The sequence below is a fragment of the Amblyomma mixtum genome, chromosome 8 (genome assembly GCF_055824585.1).
Source record: "Amblyomma mixtum isolate Tamu chromosome 8, ASM5582458v1, whole genome shotgun sequence".
Lineage (NCBI taxonomy): Eukaryota > Metazoa > Arthropoda > Arachnida > Ixodida > Ixodidae > Amblyomma > Amblyomma mixtum.
This window is the reverse complement of record NC_143019.1, coordinates 117,154,416-117,182,279: the sequence shown is the minus strand read 5'-3', so window position 1 is coordinate 117,182,279 and position 27,864 is coordinate 117,154,416. Positions and strand designations below refer to the sequence as shown.

General features: G+C 45.3%; 1 protein-coding gene across 1 annotated transcript in view; it reads left to right on the top strand.

Moving 5' to 3' along the window:
• The window catches only part of LOC149334067 (uncharacterized), a 40,992-nt gene extending 13,414 nt beyond the window's left edge, over positions 1 to 27,578 (top strand). The window contains exons 5-11 of the mRNA XM_089555004.1: positions 6,494 to 6,592; positions 7,793 to 7,858; positions 9,280 to 9,349; positions 13,098 to 13,216; positions 20,570 to 20,665; positions 25,503 to 25,613; positions 27,418 to 27,578. Coding sequence (XP_089411130.1) covers positions 6,494 to 6,592; positions 7,793 to 7,858; positions 9,280 to 9,349; positions 13,098 to 13,216; positions 20,570 to 20,665; positions 25,503 to 25,613; positions 27,418 to 27,465 — 609 coding nt within the window. The 3' untranslated portion in view covers positions 27,466 to 27,578. The remainder of the gene's footprint in view (positions 1 to 6,493; positions 6,593 to 7,792; positions 7,859 to 9,279; positions 9,350 to 13,097; positions 13,217 to 20,569; positions 20,666 to 25,502; positions 25,614 to 27,417) is intronic.
• The last annotated feature ends 286 nt before the right edge of the window (positions 27,579 to 27,864 follow it).

The window sequence follows — 27,864 nt, the reverse complement described above, 5'->3', positions numbered from 1 at the left end:
TTCTGAATTTAACAACAGCATCGTGCAAACGATTGATGATAACATCGTTTTTTGCTTTTGTTGCCTCTGTTATCGTCTGCCAAGCTCAGAAACTACAAAGGCATGCGATACACAGCCGAGCACGAAAATATCAAACGCGGGATATTTCCAGTTACTGGATTTTTAGCAAAGACTGAAAATCCCGTTGAAAATAATGTGGAAAAGTATAGGACGGTCGTGCAGTATATCTAACTTCAATTTCTCTAGTCCTTCCATATACCTAACTGCGCGCCGCGCACCTGCTTGTGATTCTTCCCCTAAAGACTCTTTGATCACATTTTACGCTCGGAGACAGGTCAGCTACGCTGCCTTGTCCACTTGCTGTTAGCGCTAGCGCTTCAAATCGTGCGCAGAAGTGAAAGTGGGGTGTGCTTAGGTCTCTTGTATTCATTTTGTACACCTCGTCATTGTCATGCGGTAAGCCAACTTCACCAACCAAAGTCTAGCATCGTTCTCTGCCTGACGTGCTTCGGAAGGCTTCGCGGAAACGAACTCTACACCAAATTTAATGTGAGATTATTCTATTTAAAATGTACTTGTAATAGGTCTACACATTTTATGATTGGCAGTGGGTAGTTCTAAAGAAACGTCCGCTGTGACCGCGTTGTGAAGCAGGTTAGGTTTACCAACGCCTGGCGATCGTTGCCCTGTTAGCACGCTAGCGGGCAGCACCTATCTGCGAGAAGCAGGTGCAATGTATTTCTTCTACGCTACAGATATGGTCATCTACTGCCATTGTTTTTATGGAGAAATATCAATATAGGGAAGTTTTTTCTGATTCCTTGCGGGTTGGATTTATTCTGGCTTCGCTATAGATAAACTTTCTGAAGCTGCTGTTGATTTTCAGATTTCTTGGTGACCTTCTGTTATTGAATGTAAAATGAATCTGTCAGCATTGACTGCAATACTGCCTTGCTGTCTGAAACCAACAAAGTGGTTATAATAATTTGTGAATGATTACCTCGATGTGTTTGCCGCAAATATATGTCTCTGCGTGGAAAGCTCGCACTATGCTACTATGTAAAGGAGAGCACAGCATAATCATGAATATTCAGTGCGTATTATGATGTGCAGATTTGTGACAGTGAGTGTGCACATCGCATCGGTGCTCGAGATGAGGACCAGAGCTTTATATATTTTCAATTCCTGAACTACAAAACAAAACGCACGATTCTTGATAATGCATCTAAGCTCAAAGACGTTACGGACCCTAGGATTTTTATTGAAGAAGAAGATTCACGTCCGATCAAACCTGACCAGAAAAACTACAAAATTTTGGCCACAAAAACCATGATCCAACCGAAAAAGCAAGGCATTTGACAAACTCAATTTCTTGAAGGAACAGTGGCGATATGGTGGGGTGAGTGGCATGGTCGGTTTATGGGCTCCCCAATGCTGTGAACTGTGGCAACTACAGCTCAGCAACAGGCTACTAAAACAACTCCGTTTTCTCTATATCAGCAAGTTTAACATGCATTATCAATAAGCAACACCAGCTTGCCCAAATCTGTACTTGCGGTGCTGACGCCATCGTCGGGACAGAAACGTCCCGACTCCGGAAGGTGACCGACTTCAGAGACTCCAGAAACTGACAGTTAAGAACTTCAGATTTTGAGCTTATTTTTTTTCTTAAAGACAGAGCACATCAAAGGGATGATGGTGTCATGATTGCTGTGTCGAAACACATATACAAAAGATTTATTGCTGTGGACAGCGCACTTGAAATTTTGTGCATTTCTTGCTTTTTGCTAAACATTACAGTAGTTATCGGTGCATGTTACAGGCAGCCGGATTATTCCACTGACTTCACTATCGAGTTAACCAACGTTTTAAGCCTGTCAGAACAAGTACGTCAACTCCCCAATTGTCCTCGCTGGAGACTAACTTTCATGCACCAAATGGTCATCTGTTTAATTTCCTGATTATTTTCAGCAAATAAAATAGATTATTTATAAAATAGAAACATAAATAAATTGATTTATTTCAACTGACAACCCTTGTTTCTTCCCTTACAACGGCTTATGCCAATCTTGATTTAGTTTTTACAATCGAGCTCAAATGTTCTGCTGTAAATGTGCCTCATTGTAGTATTACGGAGGTTAGCTCCGCAGCAGGCGCTACAGGCCGCACTCAGAAGGCAGACCAAATCAATCACCCCAAGCACTAGCTGCAACGTCCTCGTTGTCGTCAACAGCCGAGGGTCGAAACAACGCCGTCTTCGCCTCGAGACTATGCACCGTAACAGTATCAGTGACCACCTTATCGTTCAGTACATGTTCCAGTCAGGTGCTCCAAAGTTATTTGCATCCAAAAATGTTAATTTATTATTTTGCTAAACCAGACCTAAACAGAATTAAAAATGACCTCGAGAGCTACTGATATTCATACGAGTCTGCGTATTCTGATCGAATACGACGATCGAATACGCTACACCGAGTTCTACACAGACGGATCGAAAACTACAGGTTATGTTGGAAGTGCAGTAGTGGAAGGGAACTGGGAAAAAATAGTAAGGCTTCCTCAGTGTGCATCAGTTTTTACAGCCGAGTGTTATGCTGTGTTTCTTGCTACGGAGAAAATAATAAGCAAGAACACCGAAAACAGTATTATCTACTCAGACTCCCTCAGTGTACTGAAAGCACTACAGTCCAGAAATGCAGTCATGCCATCAATAGGTAAGGTCTTACATAACATAACAAGGATCGTAACACAAGGGCATAACATAAAATTATGTTGGGTTCCAAGCCATGTTGGAATCGATGGTAATGAGAGAGCGGACGCATGCGCTGCTCAAGCCCGCAACAAGGAAATACAGAAAATAAGCATGCCACATAATGATTGTATGAAGCTAGTTCAGAGCAGACTGAGGAACAAATGGCAGAGCACCTGGAATAGGCAGATAAATAACAAGCTACACTTAATAGAACCAATATTAGGAGAATTGAAATCATGCACACATCACGAACGCTTTATTGAAGTTACTTTATGTCGTTTACGTATTGGACACACACACCTTACCCACAACTTTCTACTAACAAAACAAGACAAACCTACCTGTGAAAAATGCGGAGATGAACTCACAGTAACTTACATCTTAATCTCGTGCAGAGAACTTGAAACATTGAGAAACAAGTTTTTTTACCCCGTTTTACAACCAACACATCCCTTTTCGTCCGTCATTGATTTTAGGTGAAGAAGCTCTTATTGATAAGTCAAGCGTTTTTAACTTTTTAAAAGATGCCAATGTGCTTGAAAAACTCTGAATTCCTACCCCGTGCTTTACAATTTATTGACACACCTCATCCGCCTTCTCCGTCGTGAGAAGACGGCTGAGGTCCCTATTCCATCGGGTGGGGATCTCTAGATCCTTGCCCAGCCAAGGATGGCTGCTGAGGTTACCGACCCTCTTTAAAGCTTTTACCATAAGTCACTTCTAAAATTTTGTGTTGCGTTTTTACTAGGTTGCATGAATTAACTTTTTAGGCCCTTTACACCGCCGTTCATTTAGACTTTTGTATAACATCTATATAAAACAATTTTTTATACCCTGAGCTGGCGCATGATAGCCTTAGTTGCTTATGCGCCATTAAACTCAATTCAACTCAACTCAGCGTATTCTGATCGCAGTGTTTCCGCAACTTGGTACTCTCTGTAATCTCTTGAAAAAATGCAGGAGAAATGCGCACCTAAAAGATGGCTTTCAACGTTAGGGAACAAATTGTTCAGAAGGGATATTAAATGGTTGCTAAACAAAAAGAAACGGTTTTATGCAAAAGCCATGCGCGCTGAAGCGCACTGAAGAGCACGTAGACTGAACCGCGTACCCGAACATTGTGAAGTCATGCAAGCAAAAATTTAAAGACAAATCATTTTTTTTATTTTGTCATGCTGAAATTCTTAAAAAGAACCCTGAAATTATTCGTAAGTAATTTCTCCAGCACCAAAAGCTCCCGCAGTTGGTTTCTGCAAATGGTACCGAACAGACCCAGTTGATATGCGCGATAATTCCAATTGTTCTGCAGCATTTTTGAAGGAGAAAAGCCTGTGTCTATTGCTGGACCTGTATCTAGCACTGATTGCGCAACGCCCTATATAAAAGCACATTACGACAGTATAGAGAGGACTATTGAATATTTGCCTACTTTTTCGAGCTAAGGACCAGAAGAAATCATTAATAAAAACTCCTAAAAACCAGAAAAGCCTACATATCACGCATCCAGGCACACATCTTTCAGAAATCGTTTCACACGGCTGACATTTATATATTTATTTACATTCCTTTTGATTGGAGCCTTGCTCATGTTTTACCCATATTCAAAGGAGGGAATGTACATAGCATGACTAACTATACACTCACAAATGGAACAAGGGAGGGGAAGGCCTCAGGGTGCTCGCCAATGTTTTGACAAGGGGGCTTGACTTCGCCCCCTTGTATAGATTTTGGCAAGCATCCCGAGGCTTTCCTCTCCCCTCGTTCACTTTGTAAGTGTCAAGAAAATATCTCCCTACTGTCTCTCTCCCATGACGTAACTATAGGCGCATATTTTTGACAACAATTGTTCGTTAATTATTAGAACATGCCATTTCATCTCACATAATGACACATATCGCTGAAAATCTTATGTTCTTTCCGACCCAGCATAGATTCCAGCGACGGCATTTTTGTGAACCGAAGCTGTTTTAACTTACAGACCTTCACCGAACTATAGAACAGTTAATCCAAACTGATGCCGTTTTTATTGATTGTGCCAAGGCCTTTGATCGCGTGCCCTATAATCTCCCTTTATATAAAATGAACAGCAATAGCATAAATAATAAAGTTATTAGATTGGTAGAAGAGCACCTTCACAGCAGATTTTAATCAGCCAGTACTAAGGGCGTTAAATCTTCTTTTCAGTCTGTAAAGTATGATGTTCGTGAAAATTCCTCCTTGAACCAACTTTATTTTTATAGTACATAATAGATATTACTTGCAGCATCACATCATCAATCAGATTATTCACCGATGGCTGTGTCGTTTACAGTGGAAAATCTCATGTTACTGGCCGTGTTATGTTACAGAATTATTTGTATAAATTAGACAGGTGGTGCTCTGAATGGCATTAAAACGGATGCTTGGCAGAGTTGGTATGACATTTTCCTGAAGAACAGCGCGAATTTGGACGAGGACTGAAGCGCCCGTCTGTGTGTCTACCTTCAGTCCTAGTCCAAGTTCACGCTGTTCTTCAGGAAAATGTGAACGGCAAACCAGTACTAACACAAACTAAATAAATGCATTGAAACACCTGCCGTTGCGTTTTGTCGAACACCTACACCATCACCAACACTGAAATAGTCTGCGCAATCTTTCAAATAGTTAAGAGTGTATCTGACCTCGAATCTTTCGTGTAGTACTCACATCAGTCACCTTCTAACACACATAAAACTAGGTTTTATTCGCCGCTCACTTTGCAAAGCTGAAATGCACGACTAATTGCTTATATACCACGCTGTTTGGGCCTGAGCATGAATATGCGTCATTCATTTAGTGTCTTTACCAACTGTACCTTAGTAACAAATTAGAGAGTCTGCAAAATAGCGCAAGTAGACCTCACTTCAGTACTCGCGTTACTCAAGCATCACTGTAATAAAGAAGAGTTTTAACCTCCCACCGTTGGAAAGTAGGCATAAGACAACCTGTCTAACCTCTATTCATAAATTGTGCTTAAACCCTACAACCTACTCCACATCGCTACTTAGACGTGCCATTGTAAATTTTATTCATAAATACAATTTACATACATAACTTTATTCGCGTTCCTCATAGCCTAAGTTGCTTTGGGACGTTAAACCCCAATAAACCATCATAATTGTATTCGTAAATTGTATTCATAATGTTCTTATTGTTAACTTCTTAAACATCTCGTTTTGATGTATACGAGCATGCTCTTCAAGTGCCATTACAGTACTGCTGTGCCCCGCCGCGGTGGCTCAGTGGTTACGGCGCTCGGCTGCTGACCCGAAAGACGCGGGTTCGATCCCAGCCGCGGCGGCTGCATTTCTTGAAGGCGAAATTCTAGAGGCCCGTGTGCTGTGCGATGTCAGTGCACATTAAAGAACCCCAGGTGGTCGAAATTTCCGAAGCCCTTCAGTACGGCGTCCCTCATAGCCTAAGTTGCTTCGGGACGTTGAACCCCAACAAACACTACTGCTGCATATTGGTCATTGCTTTTCTTGCGTGATGCCCCTGCCCCCCCCCCCCCTGTAATATGCGCTTGGGTCTCTAGGGTAAGTAAATGAAAAAAAATTAAAATTCTAAAAATCTACTATCTATGAAGTGGATCAAAACTGAAATAATTAGTCCTAAATTGCAGAAGGTAGTCCTATGGCTACGCCAAAGCAATTTTCATCTTCTCTACGAATTGCTGGAAGGTGTTCAACATGAAGTTATGGAACTGTTCACTTCGGTTTTCAGAAATTTCTGGGGACAAACCCAATCAGTGTGGCTGCTCCTGGAAAGGACGGTGATTCATTCGTCCTTGACATGGCAACCTCTGCTGTGGCACTTGGCAAGGTAAGTAAAATGCTCGCTTGGATTTATTATTCAAGCGCAGTGTGCGGCGTCTGTGGAGTGTATTAATTCAAAACGTTTCTCTGCACTCAGAAATAATCTACAGATTGGTGTGCCAGATTAATATATGTGGTGAGATTTCTTGTTATCCACAAAATAATTACCTTTACAACAAAAGAAATGCAGTTGTGAGTTTCATATATTTAGCATTATTAGGAATTCACATTAGGGAATTTTGATTGCATGTGTGCAGCTTCGTACTATAAGTTGCATTTCTGGAAACCACCACTGTGATGCGGATTTCGGAAAATATATACAAAAATATTTTATAGCAAAACGCTTGCGCAGATTGTTTACCACACAACTTCATATGCTTTAGCACTCATCAATGAGTCCTGATAAGGGCCTACATTCTGTGTCTTTCCTACAGTCATAATGTGCTTTGCAAGACACATTGTTAAATGTTGAAAATGGTTTTCAGCTGAGTGAAACTAAATTTTAAGACTTGTGGTAGTACGTGATAACCATTGCATGTTACGTGTAGCACACAAACTAAAGCGTGCTATCATGATGGCCACAGCCATTCTTACATCTTTTTTAGTTTTTGTTTCGTAAAGCTACACTATGCTGCCCTTACTGCTATCCTAGGCATATGCTGAGAGCAATAGGGTTTGCTGCAGTTTCGTCAAGGCAGCACGCTGCCTCTCACTGTGGCAAGTTCTGTAAACTTTCACTGAATTTTTCTTACCAGCTAAAAGTTAGTCTGATACAGCTCAAGAACGAAGCTTCCGAAAGAGGCCCCGCAGATTATGACTCCAACTATTGATATCAACCTATTGTAACCACGTTGCGGTTTGCCACGTTAAGCTTCTTGTTAGCTGTGGCAGGTGTGAGGCATTCGACCATGATGCCATAAAAGTAGGCCGATGAAATTCTTTGCGGTGTCATCGTCCAGGAGGTGCACTGAATCAGGCTCTACTAGCGCAGCAAACCTTAGCAGACTATTGAGCACGGCCTATTGTTGTTAAGCTGTTGTACATTAGCTGCTCTCATGGTCTGTAAAAGTAGAATAAAAGACTGTTTCGAGGCTAAGGTGCACGAATGATGTATGCGGTTAAATTTATATTTACGTCGTGCATTTTTCATGCCTCATGTTTCTACTTCATGATAAGGCACTTTAACTGCTCACGCTTCTCTCTGCAGGTTGAGCTTCAGCACCGGAAAGGAGAACAGATTCCGTCTGGCTGGGCAATCAACGGCAGTGGAGAGGTGAGTTGATGTCTTTCTTGCGTGATGTAGAGACGCTGAAATTGTAGCTTGTGAAGATTTGTTCATTCTTCTGATAGAATTTCAAGGTACATAGCGAAATTAAAGTCACTGATTGATTTTACAGAAACCGAGATTCGAATATCTTCTTGCTTCGAAAAATTTATTGAATTGTCTACTACAATATCCAGTTACCGGCCGCATGTGTTTGATTGTTCGCTATTTTTTCAGTCCCTTCATATGAAACATGAAACATCTACGGTTGTGGCAAACGCAGCTAGGCGCTTGAGCTATCCTGTATTTTTTTCTGCTCACGCGCAGAGCGATTCTGCCTTGTTGGATGCTAGGTGAACAAGGAAGCTCTGGTAACGATCTATAAAACCGGCTGCACGTAGTTCTGGAGCTCACCATTTATTAATGCGAATGGCTATGTTCACGGTTTCGTGTCCACAGAAAGTGCACACAAAGCATGTCCGCTGCCCTTGCGTCGTTCGAGAAATAGTTAGGAGTTGAAAAAAAATAATTGTACGTAATAGAGGATCACAAAAGGTTGCTGCGCGTCAAATTCGGTTGATTTTGAGTAATTAGATATCAAATTAAAGTCGAAAAAGCCGATTAGACGAAGAAATGGTCCCGGACGTGGATATAGTGGGTGAACGTCAAAACAGCCTTGGAGGTCGAAATTGTGGGAAAATAGGCAACCAAGCAGGATGAAGGTATGAAATAGATTATAAAGGGATTAATTAACATTAATTAATCAAAAAAGCTTTGCCTGATGTGGAGTAATTAGAGAGGTAGCGGCTACAAATGCGGTGGCGGCGAACCAACGTGATTTCAATACAAACACGTCACGTCATGCAGACTAGTTGAAATGGGGTCACTGTGAGGTCAGAGAAGAGGGCGGCGGCGGTACGGGGTGAGCGATGGCGCGATGGAAGAACCTTCCAGGAAGTTCGTGAGCGTCGTTCCGCTTCGGGCGCTTCCGGTTTGCGTCAGTCGTTAGCTTGCTGTCGTCGAGTGCGTGCGTTCCTTGCCTATGAGTCGAATGATGCTTATATCTCGCTGTGTGGGAGGCGTAAAATATAGAAGAGACGTCAGTGTTCTCGCATTCCTCCAATGCGGATCGCCGCAGTGATCTCTAATGTTTTTTTGTGTTTTCATCCTCAATCATTTAAGATGCGAAAACGCATTCTGCACATACCGTTCCAGGTGAAAGAAACTTGTTAACCAAATAAAAATATACCTGTTAAAAAGAATTGTGAAACAGTTCGAAAGTGCAATTGCAGTCACATACACGCGAGTTGAAGCTCTCATGTTCGCACCTGGTTCCAAACGTGCTTTTTTCTTCTTGGCCATGAAAAGAAAACTTGAAGCTGGTTGAGAAATTCATGGCAGGGTTCATTGTGTGGCTCCGGTTCTTGCAGGTGACCAACAAGCCTGAAGAAGTCCTCAGTGATGGCGCCTTACTACCACTGGGTGGAACAATTGAGACGAGTAAGTTACTGTTAAGTTGGCATCAGAACGATTAACACAAGGCAAAGAGCGGTGCACTACATTCCGCAGCTTTAATCTCCTTTTAGCGGCACAACCGCTGTCATTGCCTGGAGTAGCACAGTTGTAAAACCGTTATCAATATCATCGGAGTTGATTTCATTGCAGTACAAAGGCTGGTCTCACTGGCCTTAACTTACCACTCTAATGCAAATGTATCATTCATTGGCAATATGGTTCCAATGTTAAAAGAGTAGGTTCAATCAATTATTTCGTTTCACCCATAGATTCTATGAGTACACAGTAGATTTATGGACTGTCATATGAAAATCTTGCAGAAATCACTGCACTGTATAAAATTAAATATCGCATTTCCTGCTTTTTAGAAATATATTGAAATGATGCATGGTAGGATATATGTCAGCTTAAACATTGCTAGATAGCAGTGTATAATATTGTGCCGACTAACACGAGGCGCGAGTCACATTTTCGACGAAGCAAGCCGTGGCGCACAGTGACACAGAAGACCAAGGAGTCAACGCTCTGCGTATTGTCGAAGACGCCGTAATGCTGCCACCACGGTCCAGTGTGCTGGTGTTAGTCAGGAACGACTCATTTCACGAAAACGAAGGTATTGCGGACAGTCACCCTTCGGTGTTGCTTGAGAAGGGAGCGGCTATCGCGCGCGGCCTTGTCGAACTTATGACGGCTGTGCGACAGTTTTACTGACAAACCCCACCAATGAAATTAAGCACCTCGCCAAAGACCTGCCGCCGCCTTCCTCCACGACGTGAATGGGTTGCCGAATCTGTGCCCCGTAGAGATGAATCATCGCGACGATGCCGCACCACGTAACGCCCTTCAGAAGGTTAAAATTAACGTGGGGTTGTCACCTCATCAGAAGCACCTTCTGTCATCGCTGCAACTAGGATTTTAAACATGAGCTCCAAGGTCGGACGTACGCCGGTAGCCAAGCACCGCATCGTCACCGATTCTGCCACGCCACTAATTTCCACTAATCTCCACTAAACTCCACGGAGGTCTAAAAACCTCTGGCCACTAAACTCTAGAAATGCAGCAAAACTTTAGCCTCATGGCTGTTTTTTTATTTATTGTGAATCGTTTTTTCCAAGAAATTTCGAACAACATTCTAATCGCAAGTTCATATAGAATTAATCTGTGCACGAAAATTGATCGTAAATAATTCATCAAGGCCAGGCAGGCTTGCTTCCTATGCGGCAATGAATGTTATGGAGTGCAAAGAATGGCAATTTGGACCTTTTAGTGCATACTGAATGAGAAGAGGATGTTTGTTTGCATCTATGTGATACAAAACGTGTTAATATTTATCGTATCAAAGAAAAACCCTTGTATCTTTCATCGGTTCTTCCAACCTTGTGAACGCATGTGCTATCGTTTGATTCTATTTTGAATAATGCCACTTAAATGGAGTACAAATTTCAGAATAGTTTTATTTATTTAGTTATAAAAATACCCCCCCCCCCTCGCAATCTTTGTACATTACTGGGGGTGGGGGGAAGGGGTTTTAAGAGAAAACGTATACAAATACCACCGCGTGCAGGTGGCAAGAAAAAAGGAATATCATTGCGATATAAACTATTTGTTCAACAGTTCCTCAGGGCAGGCGCTGTCAGCGGATTTGCAAACATCATTAAGTTTTGAGGACCTCACTTTAGCGTAGGCTAACAGTTAAAGGCCAGCTCGGGGTTTTCTTGAACGTTTTTATTTGATAGTCATTTCTTAGGGTCAGTCGCTCCGGCCCAAGAGATCATTTTACATGTAGAAGTGTTAAAAAAAAAGAAAAAAACAGGAATCAGAGACCGACACTACATCTCGACCAAAACATGACGTTACCACCGGCCGTCCTATAGAATCAGGAATACTGTCATAAAACTGATGGTGTGCGCGTCCTAGGGCCAGTACTGCTCTGAAATGACCAAAAGCCAGCTCGAAACTTTGTCCTTCAGCAAACCCAGAGAAAGTATCAGCGACCCAGCGTGCAGTGCCATCACGCACGCAAGGCTGCCCATAGAAATCTTCCAGATTTAGGCCGCGAAATCAGAAGTTTTTTTTATTCTTTTGCGCAGCAACAAAACACAGCTCCGATTTGAAATTCAGCGAACAAGCCCAGAAAATAGCGAGGAACGTACCACGTGGACTTCATAGAAGTCCGAGTATGTAGAAATTAAGCCGGAGTTGGCCTTTGAACTGGACCTGGAACCAATTCCTACATGCTTAAAAATATTTTTGGGCTGGTTGCCTATGTTGCCTTTTTGGCCTGGTTGAAATGGTACAGCATTAGTTGCCATCATCAGTTGAGCAAAGTGGGCCAGAATACAAATAGGTCGCCCAGTTACTTGGAACAATTGTGTTTTCTGCCAGATGTGAACACCCGATATTGGTAGCATTTGCACAGAGGAAGTATTGTGACGCTGTGAGCTGGTTTGCAAAAAGAAAACTTTTATTTAAGGGTTAACTGAGATTTTTGATGTGCTAATATTTGCAGCCAAATTACGAATCGATTGACAAGGGCTTATGAAGTACACCATAGTATAAGACTCGGAAGTAATTTAAAACACCTGGGGCTCTTTAACCTGCGCGGGCACCGCACTGCACACGGGCGTTTTCGCATTTCGTCTCCATCGATACATGGACGCGTTGGCTTCTACTAGATCAAGCAAATTTGGAGTCAGCAGCCAAACGTCGAAGCTTAATCATCGGGGCAGGGCGATCTTCAAAGTGAAATATATTGTTGCTTAATGTTTTCTGGCTGAGGCCAAGAAAAAATGGACCTTGGAAAGGATTGCAGTGTGAAGATATTGTTTGATAGTGATGTTCTGCTTCATATCAGGAAGGTTTGGCCTGGTTTGTTGGGATTTAACGTGCCAAAGTGACAAAGGCTATGGTAGACGCCGTAGTGAGGGGCTCCGGAAATATGAAACAACTGCGTTTCTTTAACCTGCACCGACATCGCACAGTATCCGGGTGTCTGGAATTCCGCATCCATTGAAATTCGGCCTCCGCGACCGGGTTCGAACCCGCGTCTTTTGGGTGAGCAGCCGACCGCCCAATCCACTGAGCCACCGCGGCGGGTAGATCAGGAAGGAATGGGCAGGGCATGTGATGTGTAGATTAGGTAAGGCAGGTTGCCTAAGGGCAACGGTGGGTATTCCAAGTGATGTCACATGTAATAGCCGCGACAGGCAGTCAAGGGCAGAGGTATATAATAAGAATATTTGAGGTATAGAGCAGCCACAGCGGCAGAGGACAAGGTTATTTGGAGGTGGTGAGAGTGTTCTTTGCCCTTAATTGAGCTTAAACGGACTAATGACAAATGTGAGTTGTTTAATGTGTGGCTTTATGTTCTAAAACTACACATAGGCTTCGATGTATTCCGTAGTTAAGTGCTCGGGAATAATTTGGGGCACCTAGTGTTGTTTATTGTGCGCTGACAATGTGCAGCATGAGGACGTTATTGTATTTCGCCTCCATCAAAACAAGGAGACACGGCCAGGATCAAAGCCGCGCCGTTGGAATAAGCAGTCGAAAACGATAGCAGCCGACCCGCCGTGCGGGGTGACTTATCAATGAGTGATCATTTTCTATGGCTGCAGAGAAAGCGTGTGCCATTTGACCTGCATTTTCCCTGCTAATAATTTCTATTCTTGCAGTGATGACTTCATATTGTGTCATTAGCCATCGTCACTGTGTTTATCTTGCCACATTACAGGTGGATACAAGGGCTACGGCTTGGCCATGATGGTTGATCTATTTTGTGGAGTGCTGAGTGGTGCCCAGTATGGCAACAACATTCGGTCTTGGTTGAATGTGACAGACCCAGCAGACCTGGTTTGTATTAAAGCTCAATTTCTTAAATGGTTCAGCTAATGGCCTTATGCCGCTTTTACTGGTGCTTCAAAATTTTTGAACTGGCGAGATTTCGCAATGAAGTTAACATTGGAGTTTAACTGTGAATTGAGCCATTTATACTAAGAGTAGTGTTAAATAAAACCCACTGTTTTATCCTGAAGGTTGTTTTATAGCGACAAATAGTCATAGAATCGGAGGGACAGTTATCAATTAGGAGAAAAATTCGTCGATGTGTGCACAAAAGTAAGTTCAATTCTTTTTTCTACCTTGCATGGGCTCGTCACCATGCACTCTGGACTGAAGCTCGCAGTGAGTGAGCCGTGCTTGGTTTTGCGGAGCTGTGGTGGATGTGAGCTTTTAGTCCTAACTACATCTTAGATCAACTGCTTTGAAACTTCACTGATTCTCGGTCATGGAACGTGTTTAGCTACTTCTATGGGGCCAGGGAAGCAGGAGACATTTTCCCAGTTTTCTCAACAACCTGAGCGGTGCCTGTGCTGAGGCCTATTTTTTGGTGCCTTTCTGCATTCCACAACCAGTGTGCTTCCTCACCTTCCATCTTGTGTGGTCTGCCTTTAAGAATGCCTCACGACACGAGACTAGGCTTTGCTGGGCGCACAAAACGTAGCAAGGAAAGGCTCCTCTAAAATCGAATTGATATGGTTAAATGGTTTTATTTGGTTTAACGTTCCAAAGTCACTAAGGCTACGTGGGGCTTCATAGTGGGGGGCTCCGTATAATTTCAATTATCTGCAGTTTTTTACTGTGCCCTGACATCGCAGAGTACGTGGGCCTCTAGCATTTTGTCTACATCGAAATGTGTCCGCCGCAATCGAACGTCCCCCTTTCATGTCAGCAGCAAAGCACCAGAACCACTGTGCCACCCCGGCAGGTGATAATCAGGAATTAAGCCTCCGCCTGCTATTGGAGACTTTTAGCACAACATGTACCGCCACTATACCTTCTACCACGCACCGCCACTGCTCACGCGCTTCCTGGCTCCGACCGGGTGGGCACGTCACTTAATCCGCCTGTAAACTTCGTTGCATGCCGGCGATGCCCAAGTTGGCGATCGGTCGGCTGGTCGGCACAACCCGTCCCCGATGCACCGGTCTGTCAGACTACTACTACTAGAGGTGGTCCTACTAAACCTACAATAACGACAGCACGACTGACGGCACCGTATCTCCAAAGTGTGAAAGGCTTTCAGCTAACGCCGCCGACGAAACCGATCGGCTGTCTCCCGAGGAGACGTCGCCTGATCTGCTGGCGACCGGCTTTCCGCTGATGAGACAAAAACCCGAAAAGCAGCTCTCCTCTGTAGTTTATCCGTACAACAAATAAGAAAAAAAACCGGTGTATCCCAGTCAGCAATAAACATTTACCAGATTGTTAAGTTTCAGTCGAGGCTCGCTCCCTTCCGCGACGGCTAGACCTAGCGACTCCATAAGGTGTGTTTGCGATTTCGGCGATTGTAGAGAGGGAATTTAGAAAGTATAGCCAATGAAACGGGTCTTTGAATGCAGTTTTGGGAGCAGTAATGTGGAATCGACAGTGCTTTACAGAGAGGATGCATATGTACATACTAGATGCGCGCCGATGCAACGATAAGTGATGTGGTCGGCGAGCAGTGCAAGTGGAGCGGGCCGCAGCAATTCGCGTCGCTTATGGACAGCTTAGAAAATCTAAACTGATGCGAGCATTTGCTACGCACACATTTGTTGACGAGCCGATTAAAATTATTAGCCGAATCAAACAAAGATTACCTTGAATTTCATGTCAGAGCAACAAGTACACTGTCTGCGCACATAACTACGTAAACAATAGTAGCGGAAAAGTGCAGTTGTTTTCATAGGCACATTCCTGGGAGGAACCTCCTTCTCGAGCGGGAAACGCTTAATAATGTAGTATTATCTTCAAGCAATTTTTCAAGGAGTTGTTTGCTAAGGAAGCACTAGAAAAAGGAGCAGCCGATATTGAATATTACACACTGTGTATCGCGATCGACCGCACAGGTCTATTAGAGGCGGGAGCAGTGGATGGCGTTAAACGGCGACGACCGTTGCTAGCATGGGAAGAAACGGAAACTGCATTTAAGAACAGTGGACGCGTCCCCTAGGCAGCTAACAGGAATTTTTGGGCACTACGATAAATACGTCAACAAGAGAAATAGGTCTATGCAAGCAAAGGAACGGTAGCAACGGCATCGCTTTATGGCTTCAAACGAGGTAATTATGTGATCCTGCCGACGAAATAGGAGCTCGAGGCCAAAATTTATTGTCTGTCTGAAGTTTGCGTAGAGGATGGTGATTACTTGACCCGGCACCACTATTTACAAAGACAACAGAAGCGCTGAGTAGAAAAAAACTCTACCTCTCCCGTAACCGAGAGTAGAGTAAGAATGAAATGTTTACGGGCATAATGCGAAGCGCGCGCGGACACGACGAGACGCAGGTCTGACAAGAATGTGTATGCAGCGCGTTCGAAACTGTCCGAAGTGCGTAGAGGCGAAAACGTTTTCAGCACCACTTTGCGTATGTGACACTGGTGATGTTACCACTGGATTACGTCACACATAATTCATGACGAAGTAATGACAAATTACTGATTAGTGTGTAATAACTGATTAATGACTAAATAATAATAAACTGGTAATTAATAACGCTTAAGCTTCGCCTTTAGGAGTGGAACGCGACAGCGTGTTGTAGCGCTGCCAGGCAGTCCGCGGAACGCCACCACCCGTTCGGCGTGGTGGTGGTGGTGAAAAACTTTAATCAAAGAGAGCTTGAGGGTTAAAACAAAAAATAACCCTGCTGCATGGTCGGTAGGTAGGTAGGTAGGAAAGACTTTAATTGCTCTAGAAAGGTGCTAGTAGCAGACGAGAAAGAAGAGGTCCATCTTCCTTCTTCTCACAGGGTCGGTGCCCCTATTCCAGGGCTCCGCTGAGCTTCGCTGCTCGTTGGGCGTGCTGGATAAGACCTTGTTGGCCACCCAGATCGCCGCTGGAGAGCCGGCTCTCCCACTGTTCTGCACTCGGGTCTTTGCGAAAGTTGTCGTTTTTACTGCATTCCCACGTGATGTGGTACAACGATGGTTTGCTACCACACCACGGGCAAGTGTCCCGATATTGCGTCGGGTAAATCTTGCTAAGGATATGCAGGTTTGGGAATGTTCCTGTCTGCAATCTTCGCCAATACACTGCCTCTAGTTGATTTAGATCAGGATGAGGCGGCGGATAGCGGATCCGTACCCCCTTATAGTAGTTGAGAATGTCTGCGTACGTAGGGCTGACTCGGTCGGGTAGATCGTCCGATTGGGAGAAAGCTCGGCTCGTATACCCTCGAGCTACCTCGTCGGCGCGTTCGTTCCCGGCTATGTCGGTGTGTCCTGGCACCCAGTAAATGCTGTGTGTGACTTTTGGTGGGGTCGCGCTCTGGAGGAGCCGGAGCGCGGCGCGACCTATGCGGCCGTTCATGTAGTTACGGCACGCTTCTCTCGAATCTGTAAGGATGGTAAGGGACATGTTGCTTCGATAACCGGCTACCGCCGCTAGAGCTACGGCCAGCTCCTCCCCTTCGGTTACCGTGCAATCCCTCACTGAGGCGCTAGCTAATTCCTTTAAGTTCGAATCAATAACTACCGCCACTGTGCTGTTATGTGAGCTTCCTGTATACGGAGCCGCGTCCGTGTATACCGTTGTGGATTTTGTAGCTAGATTTTGTTGTACATACCTCGCCCGGGCTGCCCTACGGGCCGCATGCAAGTTGGGGTCCATGTTCCGGGGAAGGGAGCGAACCTTTAGCGTCTGGCGAATTGCGTCCGGTATGCTCGCAGTACGATTCTCGAATTCCGCAGTTCGGCCTAGCCCCAGTCGCCTAAGGAGCGAGCGCCCCGTAGGAGTCTGCTGGAGCCTAGCTAACTGCGTGACCAGTTGGGCTTCTTTGATCTCTTCAAAGGTGTTGTGAATTCGAAGAGCCAGTAGTTTTTCGTTGGAGGTGGTCATTGGTAGATGCAGGGCAGTCTTGTAAGCTTTGCGGAGTACGGTATCTGCACTATCCACTTCTCCTTTGTTGAGGCTGAAGTACGCGAGGGCGTAACCCACGCGACTGACCACCAGGCTCTGAACCAGGCGCAGGGTATCCCCCTCTCGCATGCCGCTCCGCTTCTGCGACACGCGCGTGATCATTCTGGCGACCTGAGTGGTCGATTGCTTGAGAAGGCCGAGCGTATGGCCGCATCGCTGGTCGCTCTGCAGCCACATTCCCAAGACTCGTATCTTGTCTCGTTCGGGAATTAGCTGTCCTTCGAGGGAGACATTGAGGGACCCTTCCTTGTGTTTCCCTTTGTGGACTCGCAGGAGTTCTGATTTTTCGCTGGAGCAGGCGAGGCCTCGTGCACTGACATATTCTTCCACGCAGGTAGCCGCTGCTTGCAGTCGTTCTTCTTTCTGGCCGAGCGACCCAGTGGTAACCCAGACCGTGACGTCGTCAGCGTATATTGCGTGCTGTATGCCTTCGATCTTCTCGAGTTGTCTCGCGAGGCCGATCATGGCCACGTTGAAAAGTAGTGGCGAGATGACGGACCCTTGAGGTGTGCCTTTGTTGGGGGTCGAAAATTTAGCGCTGCGAAGGTCTTAGTCCGGGACACCGCATGACGAGGCCCCGTCTCGCGCCTGCTTGACCAGAGCCCTTTGGGACTCCAGTGTGGAGCAGTTGAGGAGGGCAGTCTCCCATGCCTCTCGGGTGGGGGTAGGGGAGGGGGGAAGGTGAGGATTCTGAGTACATGCCCACACCTTGTGAAAGATATCGCAGATCTCTCCACAGTGCGGGCAGCGCCCATCTGTGTTGCCTCGTCCTTTGAACGCGACGCTTTTTGAGGAAAGGAAATTACGCAGTAATTCTCTGCAATCTCGGTGGACACCCGAGCCGCACCTTACACGAAGGTAGGAACGCCACCACCCGTCCGGCGCGATGCCTTGCCCTTTGAACGCAACGTTTTTTGAGGACAGGAAATGGAGCAGTAATTCTCTGTCATCGCGGTGGACACCCGAACCGCACCGTAAAGCATTTCATGCTTAAATATTGTGGCATGTATGTGCTTTTTGCACGGTTATTAGAAATCGGAAATTATAATTCCGTGCATTATCGAACGACAGCTCGACTGATATCTTGATAAACATTGAGAAGGCACTGGCAGCAGTTATTTTTTGTGACTCGTTTGGAGACCAACCGGCGCTTGCATGCTGGTCGCGTAGGAGGGCTTAGAGAGTCTCTCGCTTCGGCGAGCGCGGCTTCGGCCGCTTCTTTTTGAGTAGCGTCCGCTCCGGCGGACGCAGTTGTTGCTGGACGCGCGTCTTTTCTTTCCTTTTTCTCTTTCCTCTGATCTTTTAACTCTCCTCTATCTGCACGCGGCAGCGGTGGTGGCTTGGCTCGAGCCAGTAGCAGGCCCGTGCAATTTCCTCTTCATCCTTCTCTCAGTCACAACAACAACAACAAATCTCGTTTGTTGCTGCGACGCGCGTCTTTTCTTTCCTTTTCTCTTTCCTCTGATCTTTTGACTCTCCTCTATCTGCACGAGGCAGCGGTGGTGGCTTGGCTCGAGCCAGTAGCAGGCCCGTGCAATTTCCTTTTCATCCTTCTCTCAGTCACAACAACAACAAATCTCGTTAAGTCTCGTACGGTGCCCGGATGTTCTCGTTTCAGAGCCCGGATGGTCTCGGCGTGACGTCACCACACTGCCGACAACGGGAGCTAAAAGCATTTCATGCTTAACAGACTTCACATGTCAATTTTCTGAGCTACATCGTCACGAACGCTATAGCCCGTTGACTATGGCATCTTGAAGCAAGCGCTGCAGCGCTGGCGCTAAATCGAGACCAATGCTGCTTCATAAAATCGTTCGTACATAATTGTATAGGCTCCACATTGGCTGTTTGAACAAATTTTCATGATTACTAGGCCCGCAACCCGCTTTCAGGAAAAAAAAAAGCGGACGCTCAAAAACATCGCGTCTGTATCCCTTTAAATTCACCGCCAGTGCTCGACTTTACGCAGCGTTATTACTTAATGCACAGTCATTGAGGTAGCGTACCTCTGAATTTGGGAATATCTAAATAGAAAATAAGTTTGTGGTTGGGCAGAGGTCGCGCTCGGGATGGTTACGCTGTGCCCATAGAACAGAGAAGTGGCGACGCTCAGTTGTTCGAACACCCCCTTCTTTTCTGAAGAACTATTCTGAACGTTTAGGCATTCAATTTTTTATCATTTTTCTTGTTTTCTAGAAGCGAGAGCTCGCGTACACACAGCTGGAGCCATGAAGTATACCGTGAGCCAAGAGTTCTAAAACAGTGTTCGGTTGAAACCTGGGGCCCCTTGAAGTGCTTTTAGGGGTTCCCTAGTCATCTTAGTCTATCAATGTCTCAACTCAACCTCTCCTTTACTGACTTGATTGTGGGGCTAATTGTAAAGTAATTCTTCTATGAAGAATGTTTCACTGTACGGTCTTGCAAAAATTCTGGATAAGTTCTTTTTTTCAATGGAAGTTTCTTTATGAACACAATTTTTTCACATATTGCAAGACTCCACCATAAAAACCAATATATCAGCAGATCACTCCTTGGGACGCTTTTTGTCTTCTGCTATTTATTGTCAAAAGCACGCCCTATTAGTTTTCTATGGCAGTGTTGACGAATCGATGCGAGCGCAGGACCGCCCCACATCGCAAGGTTGGACCACTTCCATCAGAGTGTCTTACAATATTCCACAGTGGCCTAAAAAATTTAAAATAATGTCCAAGAGATCTGGGCTTGTAATTGAATGAGGACATTTCTTGGTGTGCTGTGTCTGCATGATCTTTTTTTTTTTGCCATGCGTGCCGAGCACGAAGCGAGGCAATCTGAATCTTATGACGTTTCTTGTCACCTTTTGAAAGCTGTTCGGGCTCTCCGAGGCAAAAAATTCTGAGAATCCTTGCCATAATTCCTCAGCTTTGCATTAGGACTGTATTTTTTAGTCTATATTACCAGAAGACGTGTTAAATGTGTCGTCGTTTTGGCACACATCTCTGAATGATTGCATGAACTGCACGCTTGTCGCATAGTTCTTCACTCTGCACGCTACTACTTTATCTAAGGGGCCCTGGTTTGATGTGTTTTCATTTAAAGCATTTATTGTAATTTATACAAGCTCCCTTGTGTCTTAGATTGAAGCACATTACATTTTCATCCTCTACTGCATTTGCATCCCCATTGGCATCCCTTATTGCAGATGTTCAGAACTATGCAGGATAGACGATTAAAAGAATAAAAAGTGCTCAACTCTTTTACCTTTACAGGGACAATGCTTTGTTGCAATCAACCCAGCTGCATTTGCTCCTGGCTTTGAAGACAGAATGCAGGGCCTCATGAACATGGCGCGATCCCAGGAACCGGTAAGTGACGCGACATGCAGTTACTTTAGGAAGCCAAAGCTACTGAGATCCACTGAGGCAAATAAGAAAAAAAAATGATAGTACAAGCAAATCGGCTTGTTAAAAACAACGCTTGCAAATTATTCCTCTCGAAAATGCGGAATATTGAGTGGTTCTGAGCTATATGCAATGACGTTTGGTAATTGGTTATGTTTATTGTAATATCCGGTAGCAGTTGGAGCTTGTCCCGAAGCGAGTTCGGTGTTTTGCCGATTCTGAAATGAAGGTCGCCTGCTGCTTTAAGACGTGCAGTGCTCAAAGAATTAGGACATGCATGATATCACCCATTACTACACTTCGTAACTACATGTAAAAAGACTCCAAATGAACAGATTATTATTGGTACCGGAGTGCGGTTGGCACGTTTACATCGCGCTTTAAGTTTACGATAGTCTAGCGCTGGCGCTGTTTGTTTCCGTTGCGGAGGCAATAAGTATTACTATCCCAGCGTATTCCTGCCCAGATAGTTGTCTTTAGCACTTCATCACGGTAATGGTTTCGGATAGTCCTGCTACGTATTCACCTTGGAGGACGACAGGAACTTGGGATTCGCGTTTTGCGGTGGGAACCTTGTGATAGTCTTCTGTGTATTCCTCGGGGGCAGCCTGCCTCGTAGAATACTACGCTGAACTTCTCAAGTGTTCTTTAAAGAGTACGTGTTCTTGTTATGACAGCAGGCTATTATAGTCACTAACTAAATTTTCTTAATTTCTTTTCAGCTTGAACTAACTTCGTTTAAGGCAGAATTGTAATGTTGTTGCCACTGCTTATTTTACGGCAAATCTAATGCATCTCTAGCTACACATTTTCACATAAAACAATCTTTGCAAAAGGAGCACCTCCTTACAGAGAGATCTACCAATGGAACACCGATATTTGCCAGTCTGCGGGGCAGTCAGTGTTAACAGTTATCAAAGTGTTGTTTTCAACCGGTATAAAACTGCATCGGGTTCGCTCGCGTCGGCGAGATAAGTAAGTGCTCAGAAAAAGGAGACCCCTGTGTTTTGCTTAGTCGTAGACGTTAGACAGCATTATTTTGAAATTGTTTGTTTTTTTATCGAAGTACTACACTCGCAACATTTAACTGGTGTCTACCCGGTGCATACAAAGTAGCCTGATTTGCCCTTTTCAACTGTGAAGTTTCCGATGAAATGAAACACGGAAAACTATGCCCCATGACCTCTGGGAAACGGTGCATTCATTGAGTAATAAGGGATGGCGCCACCATCGCAGCAACCAAAAAAGTTTGCTTCTTTACTGGTTCTGGTAGTAAATATTGTCACATTTCCATATTCACACTCTTCTTGTCATCTCGCGCGGTATGCATTAAAATGTTGAAATAAAAACTGATCAATCAATTAATCTGTAATGATCAATTTGATAGTAGCTGCAAGCCCAACTACCTTTGGCTCTCGGAGACGAATTCTATACAAGAAATCCTTCAGGGTAACTGTATATGCATGTGTTTATGTATGTTTGACAGCTTTTATTTGCAATAATCGACAACTCCCTTCGGGTAGTAGAGATAAAAGGCGTGTTTGCTTGATGAGGCCTCTGCCCTCGTACACAGGTATAGACGTACAGGTGCGGCCAGAATAATACGGAGCACGCGAAAGGCGGCCAAGCTAGCAGAAACTGCATCTAAGCGCCACCTATCAGCACAACAAAGACACCCCTGGCTATCCTCGCGCAGCGAGAGTGCCTGCCGCCGAACCCCCCCCCCCCCCCCCCCTTTTGCTGCAACCCTGCCGTTATCACTGTTCGAAAGATGCTGAGCTGGTTCGGGCAACACCGCCAGGTGCTACCTTCATCCAGGCGTGCTCACTTCAGCGTCGGTGTCGCGCGCCGTCGAGTAAACTGCAAAAGGCCGATTCACACGACGGACCGTTCGTCCGCGGCCCGCGCAGTACGTGTGCATACGTCAGCACTTTGCGCGCGGCGCGCTAGATGCATGGATGGATGGCGGCCGACAGCGCGCCCCTCAAAGTGCTGACGTATGCACACGTAGTGCGCGGGCCGCGGGCGAACGGTCCGTCGTGTGAATCGGCCTTTGCGGTGGCCGCGCGGACTGAAGGCCCGAGATAACACGTAATGCCAAAACGGCCGTCTTGCGCCCGTTTACCGCGCGCGCCGCTCCTCGATGCGAGAAACGGGGCAACGAAGCGCATGGCGCTGTCAGCAGAGTATCAGTCGATCATAGAGCAAGGGATTGCATGCTGTATGCTGTGATGTTGACAGGCCTGCGGAAAAAGTGGGTCCGTGCTACCGGCGCCATCTCGCCGCGTCCAAATTAAGGTAGTTTCTGTCGCCACTGATAGGCGGCGCGCATAAGCACGTTTCCGCTGCTCCGCGACCCTTCTTGTGCTCCGTATTATTCTGGCCGCACCTGTACAGCAACGTGCACACACACACGCACCGTCTACAAATGCGTAAGGGCCGCATTTGTGTTAGAGCCGCTTCCCTAAACTTCAATAAAATGGAGAGTTGAGCTAGTTGGTACATGTTGCTTGGAAAAAACAGCGCTAAGACGAAGGACAAAGAAAAGAGGACTACAGGACCGGCGCTGGCTATCAACTGAAAGCTTTATTACAAACAACACGCAATAAATACTCCATCGACAATCAAGAGCTCATGGCAACACCAAAAGCTACAAAGATACATCAATCACCTGGATCAAGATATTTTAGTTCACAGTCATGAACTGTTATAGAGGGGATGCTCACGCACGAGTCACTGTTTTTTTGGATATGAAAGGCTTCACTGATTTCCCTTGTTAGTTTATCTTTGTGCTTGTACAGGATCCTAGTTTCATTAAAAATGGTGGTACATGATTTTTCAGAAGAATCAGGCTGGTTATTCTGGGAACAGTTCCTGTAATGCAAGGCCAAGTTTGACGACGGAGCCCCTTTTAAAGAAGTGTTGTGGTCTCTTAAGCGGGTGTTCAAGCACCTTCCTGTTTGACCTATCTAGATCTTCCTGCACGTGAACGGCACTTGATACACAACCCCTTCAGCACAAGGGACAAACCTCAGGTCATGCTTAATCTGGCAACCTTTTTTTGTTTTTCTTCGTTTCTTTTATTTATTGCGTATTGTTTCTAATAAAGTTTTCAGTTCATAGTCAGCGCCGGTCCTGTAGTCCTCTTTTCTTTGTCCTTCGTCTCAGCGCTGTTTTTTCCAACCCCCTAAACTTGACACCCGATAATCTCAACAAAAGGTCGATAAGCAGCAATTGCGTTTCATATCTGTTTAGCTTTTTCGGGGGGTTCGCACCGTGGGTAACTACCGATAGTACATTAAGCTAACGTCACCATAAATTGAACGTACGACACTTCCGCAACGCCTTCGGGTGGTGGTGGTGAAGACATTTACTGGGGCTGCAAAGGTACAGGAGGTAAGCTTGGATCAGCCCGTAAGGGACCGATCCTTACAAGCACTAGGTGGAGATCCCTAGTTTGGGACCCCCGTGTTGGTCGCTGCCGCCCGAGAGCGCCTGAACGCTTGTTGGGCCTGTAAGCCGTGGCAGGCGAGCAGAATCGCCTCCCAGTGCTCTCGAGTTGGGTTGGGGAAGGGGGGAATAGCCGGGTTGGAGGGGCAGGCCCACACCATGTGATAGGTGTCTGAAGAAACTGCTGTACAGTGCGGGCAGCTGCCTCCATAGGAGGGGTTAAAATGTTTTAAGGCTGCCCGGCACAGCAACGTATTGTTGCGAAGCTAGCCGTAAAGCATGTGAGGCCATTGGCGCCTCACACCAACGGCCCCAGGTCTCTTCACTTAATTTCATTTTATTCGCCTCAATGGCCCCTTCCAAGGGGTATCAAAAAAAGGGTGGGTAAATATTGTATATTAATCAATAACAAATCTAAGTAATTGCCTTAAGTTTTAAGCGATTGAAGAATCTAAAAATCCAGATGGGAAGATAATGGCGGTAGTGTCGATGGGTAGGGCATTCCAGTCCACGACAGCACGGGAAAAAAAGGAACCGGAAAGAGTTGTAACACGAGACATAGGCTAAGAAATCTGAATTAGACGTGCACTGCGGTGAGATATGTGGGTCAGATGAGCAATGCAAGATGTCTGAATTAGAACTATGAGAAATCTTGCGGAGACAACAGAGGCTGGTGATTCGGCGGGGAGCTGCAAGAATTTCAAGACAGGAACTTGTCTTCAGAGATTAAACGATTATGGTATACAGATGTGCATTTTCAACTGATTTCAGTTCATCTTTTACTTATATTGTGTGTAAGTTCCAGGCGTAACGGGCGTACTCAAGTCTTACATAGGAAGCACCCTTTCGAACAGTCAGCTAAACCTTCGCTATGATGGGGTGCCTAATTACATATTGCTACACTCACCTGCAGGTCTACACCTCAATTCTCATCCCGGATAAGTCTTGATGAGGAGACGTCTCAAAACAAAATGCTCTGCCAGACTTGTTCTATTGCGACAGGTTCACACCGGTCGTCGTACCATCCAAACTTTCCAATGCCTTATTAATATGAATTTTCTTTCAGGCCCACACCGATTAGCTGTGTTATGTCCGTCGTCGCAGAAACCGAAAACGCGTAATCTCTGTTGCTTGGAAAGAAGCTCCGTTACTCCAACTGTTTTTTTTATTGCAGTGCTATAATCAGAGGAAAGTGAACAATATTATGCAGTATCGTGTTGGACTTTAACCGGTTGCACGTACAGTATTCAATCCGCTTTGTGACTTTGAATCTACACCTGTATTACGAAGAAGTCAGACATTGTATTGAGAAAACCCTGTATGAACTCGCGCTCTGTATCCCTGCTCGCAGGCAAATCCAGGAGTTCCAGTCCAGGTGCCCGGTGATCCAGAGAGGCGGCACATGGCCAAATGTGATGCCGAAGGGGGCATCCGCTATCACGTCAACCAGATACAGTTTGCGGTATGCGAGACAATTCAAATGAGCAGCATTCTAGTGGTGGCCCCATGGGGCGAATTGCAGATGAGGTTTCCTTTAGTAATCTTAGTTTAAGGCTGTGTTTCCTCGAACCCTAAAATAGTAACAGAACCTTTTCATATTAACTAACTCATCTTGAGGTTTTCGCCGTTTTAATTGGCTTGAGAACGCAATATGCGAACATGGTGGTCTCACCATGTACTGTAATTTGCAACTTCCAGATATTACATATCATAGAATATTGGCACGGGACCCATAGCTGGTGCCCGTCAAATCACACGAATCCTCCCATACACGTCCCCCCTCCCCCCGGAAGAAATTACATACAGCGCGGTGCTGTTTAGCGTCCCTACTGTGTTATGAAGGTGATGAAAAAACATTTTGACGAAGCCCACATTGTACTTGTAACCATGAAGACGGTGTCATCTGTTTGCGTGAACACGAATTAAAGCGGAGAGAAAGAAGCGTACCTGGCGCAATTATGGTATGCACAGTTGCGTAATTTGGAGAGCGAGATTTGCACTGGAAGCCTGCTTAAGTTCAGCATGGGGAAACTTTCTTCATTGTGTGTCAGTCTTCTAAAATGTATTGAATCCATTCTGCTTTTGTGTGCCAAACGTTGTTGCCCTTTTTCTGTCTTTATGTGCTCAATTTCATGGCTTCTGTTGGGGCAGTACGATGCTCGCTCCAGAGAGTATTGTAGGGCCTCAGTGAACACGCCCTGAATGTCAGTTTGATCTCTCTAGGCTGTGCCTCTGCCGCGTTCACCAGGCTGCATTTCTGGCGCCCTGGTCTCAGCCAAATTTTACACTCTCATAGCGTTCACAAATGCTAGACGAAAGGCATTCGCTCTTTACGGCTCGTATACCATCGCCATCATCATAAGGCGGCCGCATAGTGGGGAAACAGAGATGGGAGTAGTAAGCGAGAGCCCTGATGACAGTGGCGGGAGACAGGCTGCCATGAGTAACAGTTGCTGACGCAACGAAACGGCGGTTCATGCTCCGGGGAAATGGGTAGGCATAAGAGTGTTTTAGGCTATATGACAGCGCAGACGTGCTAGCTTGGATCTGGTGAACTGCGCGCTTGCTGCGCGGGCGCGCACAGCTAGCCCTAAAGTGCACCGGCAGGTGGGCACCCTACCAGGTCCTTCGGAGCAGCAAGTCGGCAGCGGGAAGACATAGCAAGGATATTTCGTCTCTATACATACTCAAAAAAGTATCGGCAAGTAATTTCTGTTGAATATTTGCTACTTTGTAAAGAAACGTAAGCTAAGGTCATGGGGTGAATGAATATCCAGTATAACTGCTCCTTTTTCCTTTGTTGGCCATTCGGCGCTTGAGGCAAGATGGTGTTAACGTTGAAGTGAGTTTAAACGACGCAGCAGCGGTTATAACAGTTTTTTTCGTTCCTCACGGGATCTGTCTGGCTCTTCTGAGTCACAGCCGTTTCTTGGCTGTTGACACCAAAACAAAGGCAGTAAATTTAAGAGATGAAACTGGATTTTAAATTATGCAGCCGTCCTAGTTGAATACCACTTCGTGATACATCTGTGCTTACTTCTTATGTGTCATGACAAAGAATATAATTTTCAATCGAAAATTTGATGCCCATAATAGTTCAAAGTCTGCCAAGAGTGCGCAGGTGGGCTAGGTTCACTAAGCAGCAACGTTGCTTGATATAGCTACAGAGAAAGCTACTGTGGCTTAGCTGACGTACTGATTAGCTGTGAAGCGAGAATTTTCAATGCGTCAGGCATGGACAGTAAAAATTTTCCACCTTCTTCCAGGACGACGTTGCCAAGAAGCTTGGCGTCGAACCACCGAAAAGGAAGTGACAATATGAGCTGTTTTGGCATCAGGAGGTGAAATGCAAATAAAAGTGCCTGATTTTCTGCGAAGTTGAAACGAGGATAAAACACAATAAATGCGAATTTTGTCCAGACTGGCATATGGTATGTGCAACGACTTGTCTTACTTTTATTGAAATTTTATAAGCAAAAGGCCCAACTTCAAAACAAACAAAAAATCTAAAATGTCAGACACCTGTCGATCAGTTACGAAGTAATAGCAGATCCTATTAGTTTGCAGTTAATTTCTGTTTCCATTTTGCAAATTTTGTGGGGCTTTTTACGCGGCTGCGACACTGGCATCAGGGCCAAGGTAACTGCGCTTGCTCCGACCAAAGCCGTGGTTGTCAAGAGCAACAGGCAAATGAGTAACCAATGTAGATGATT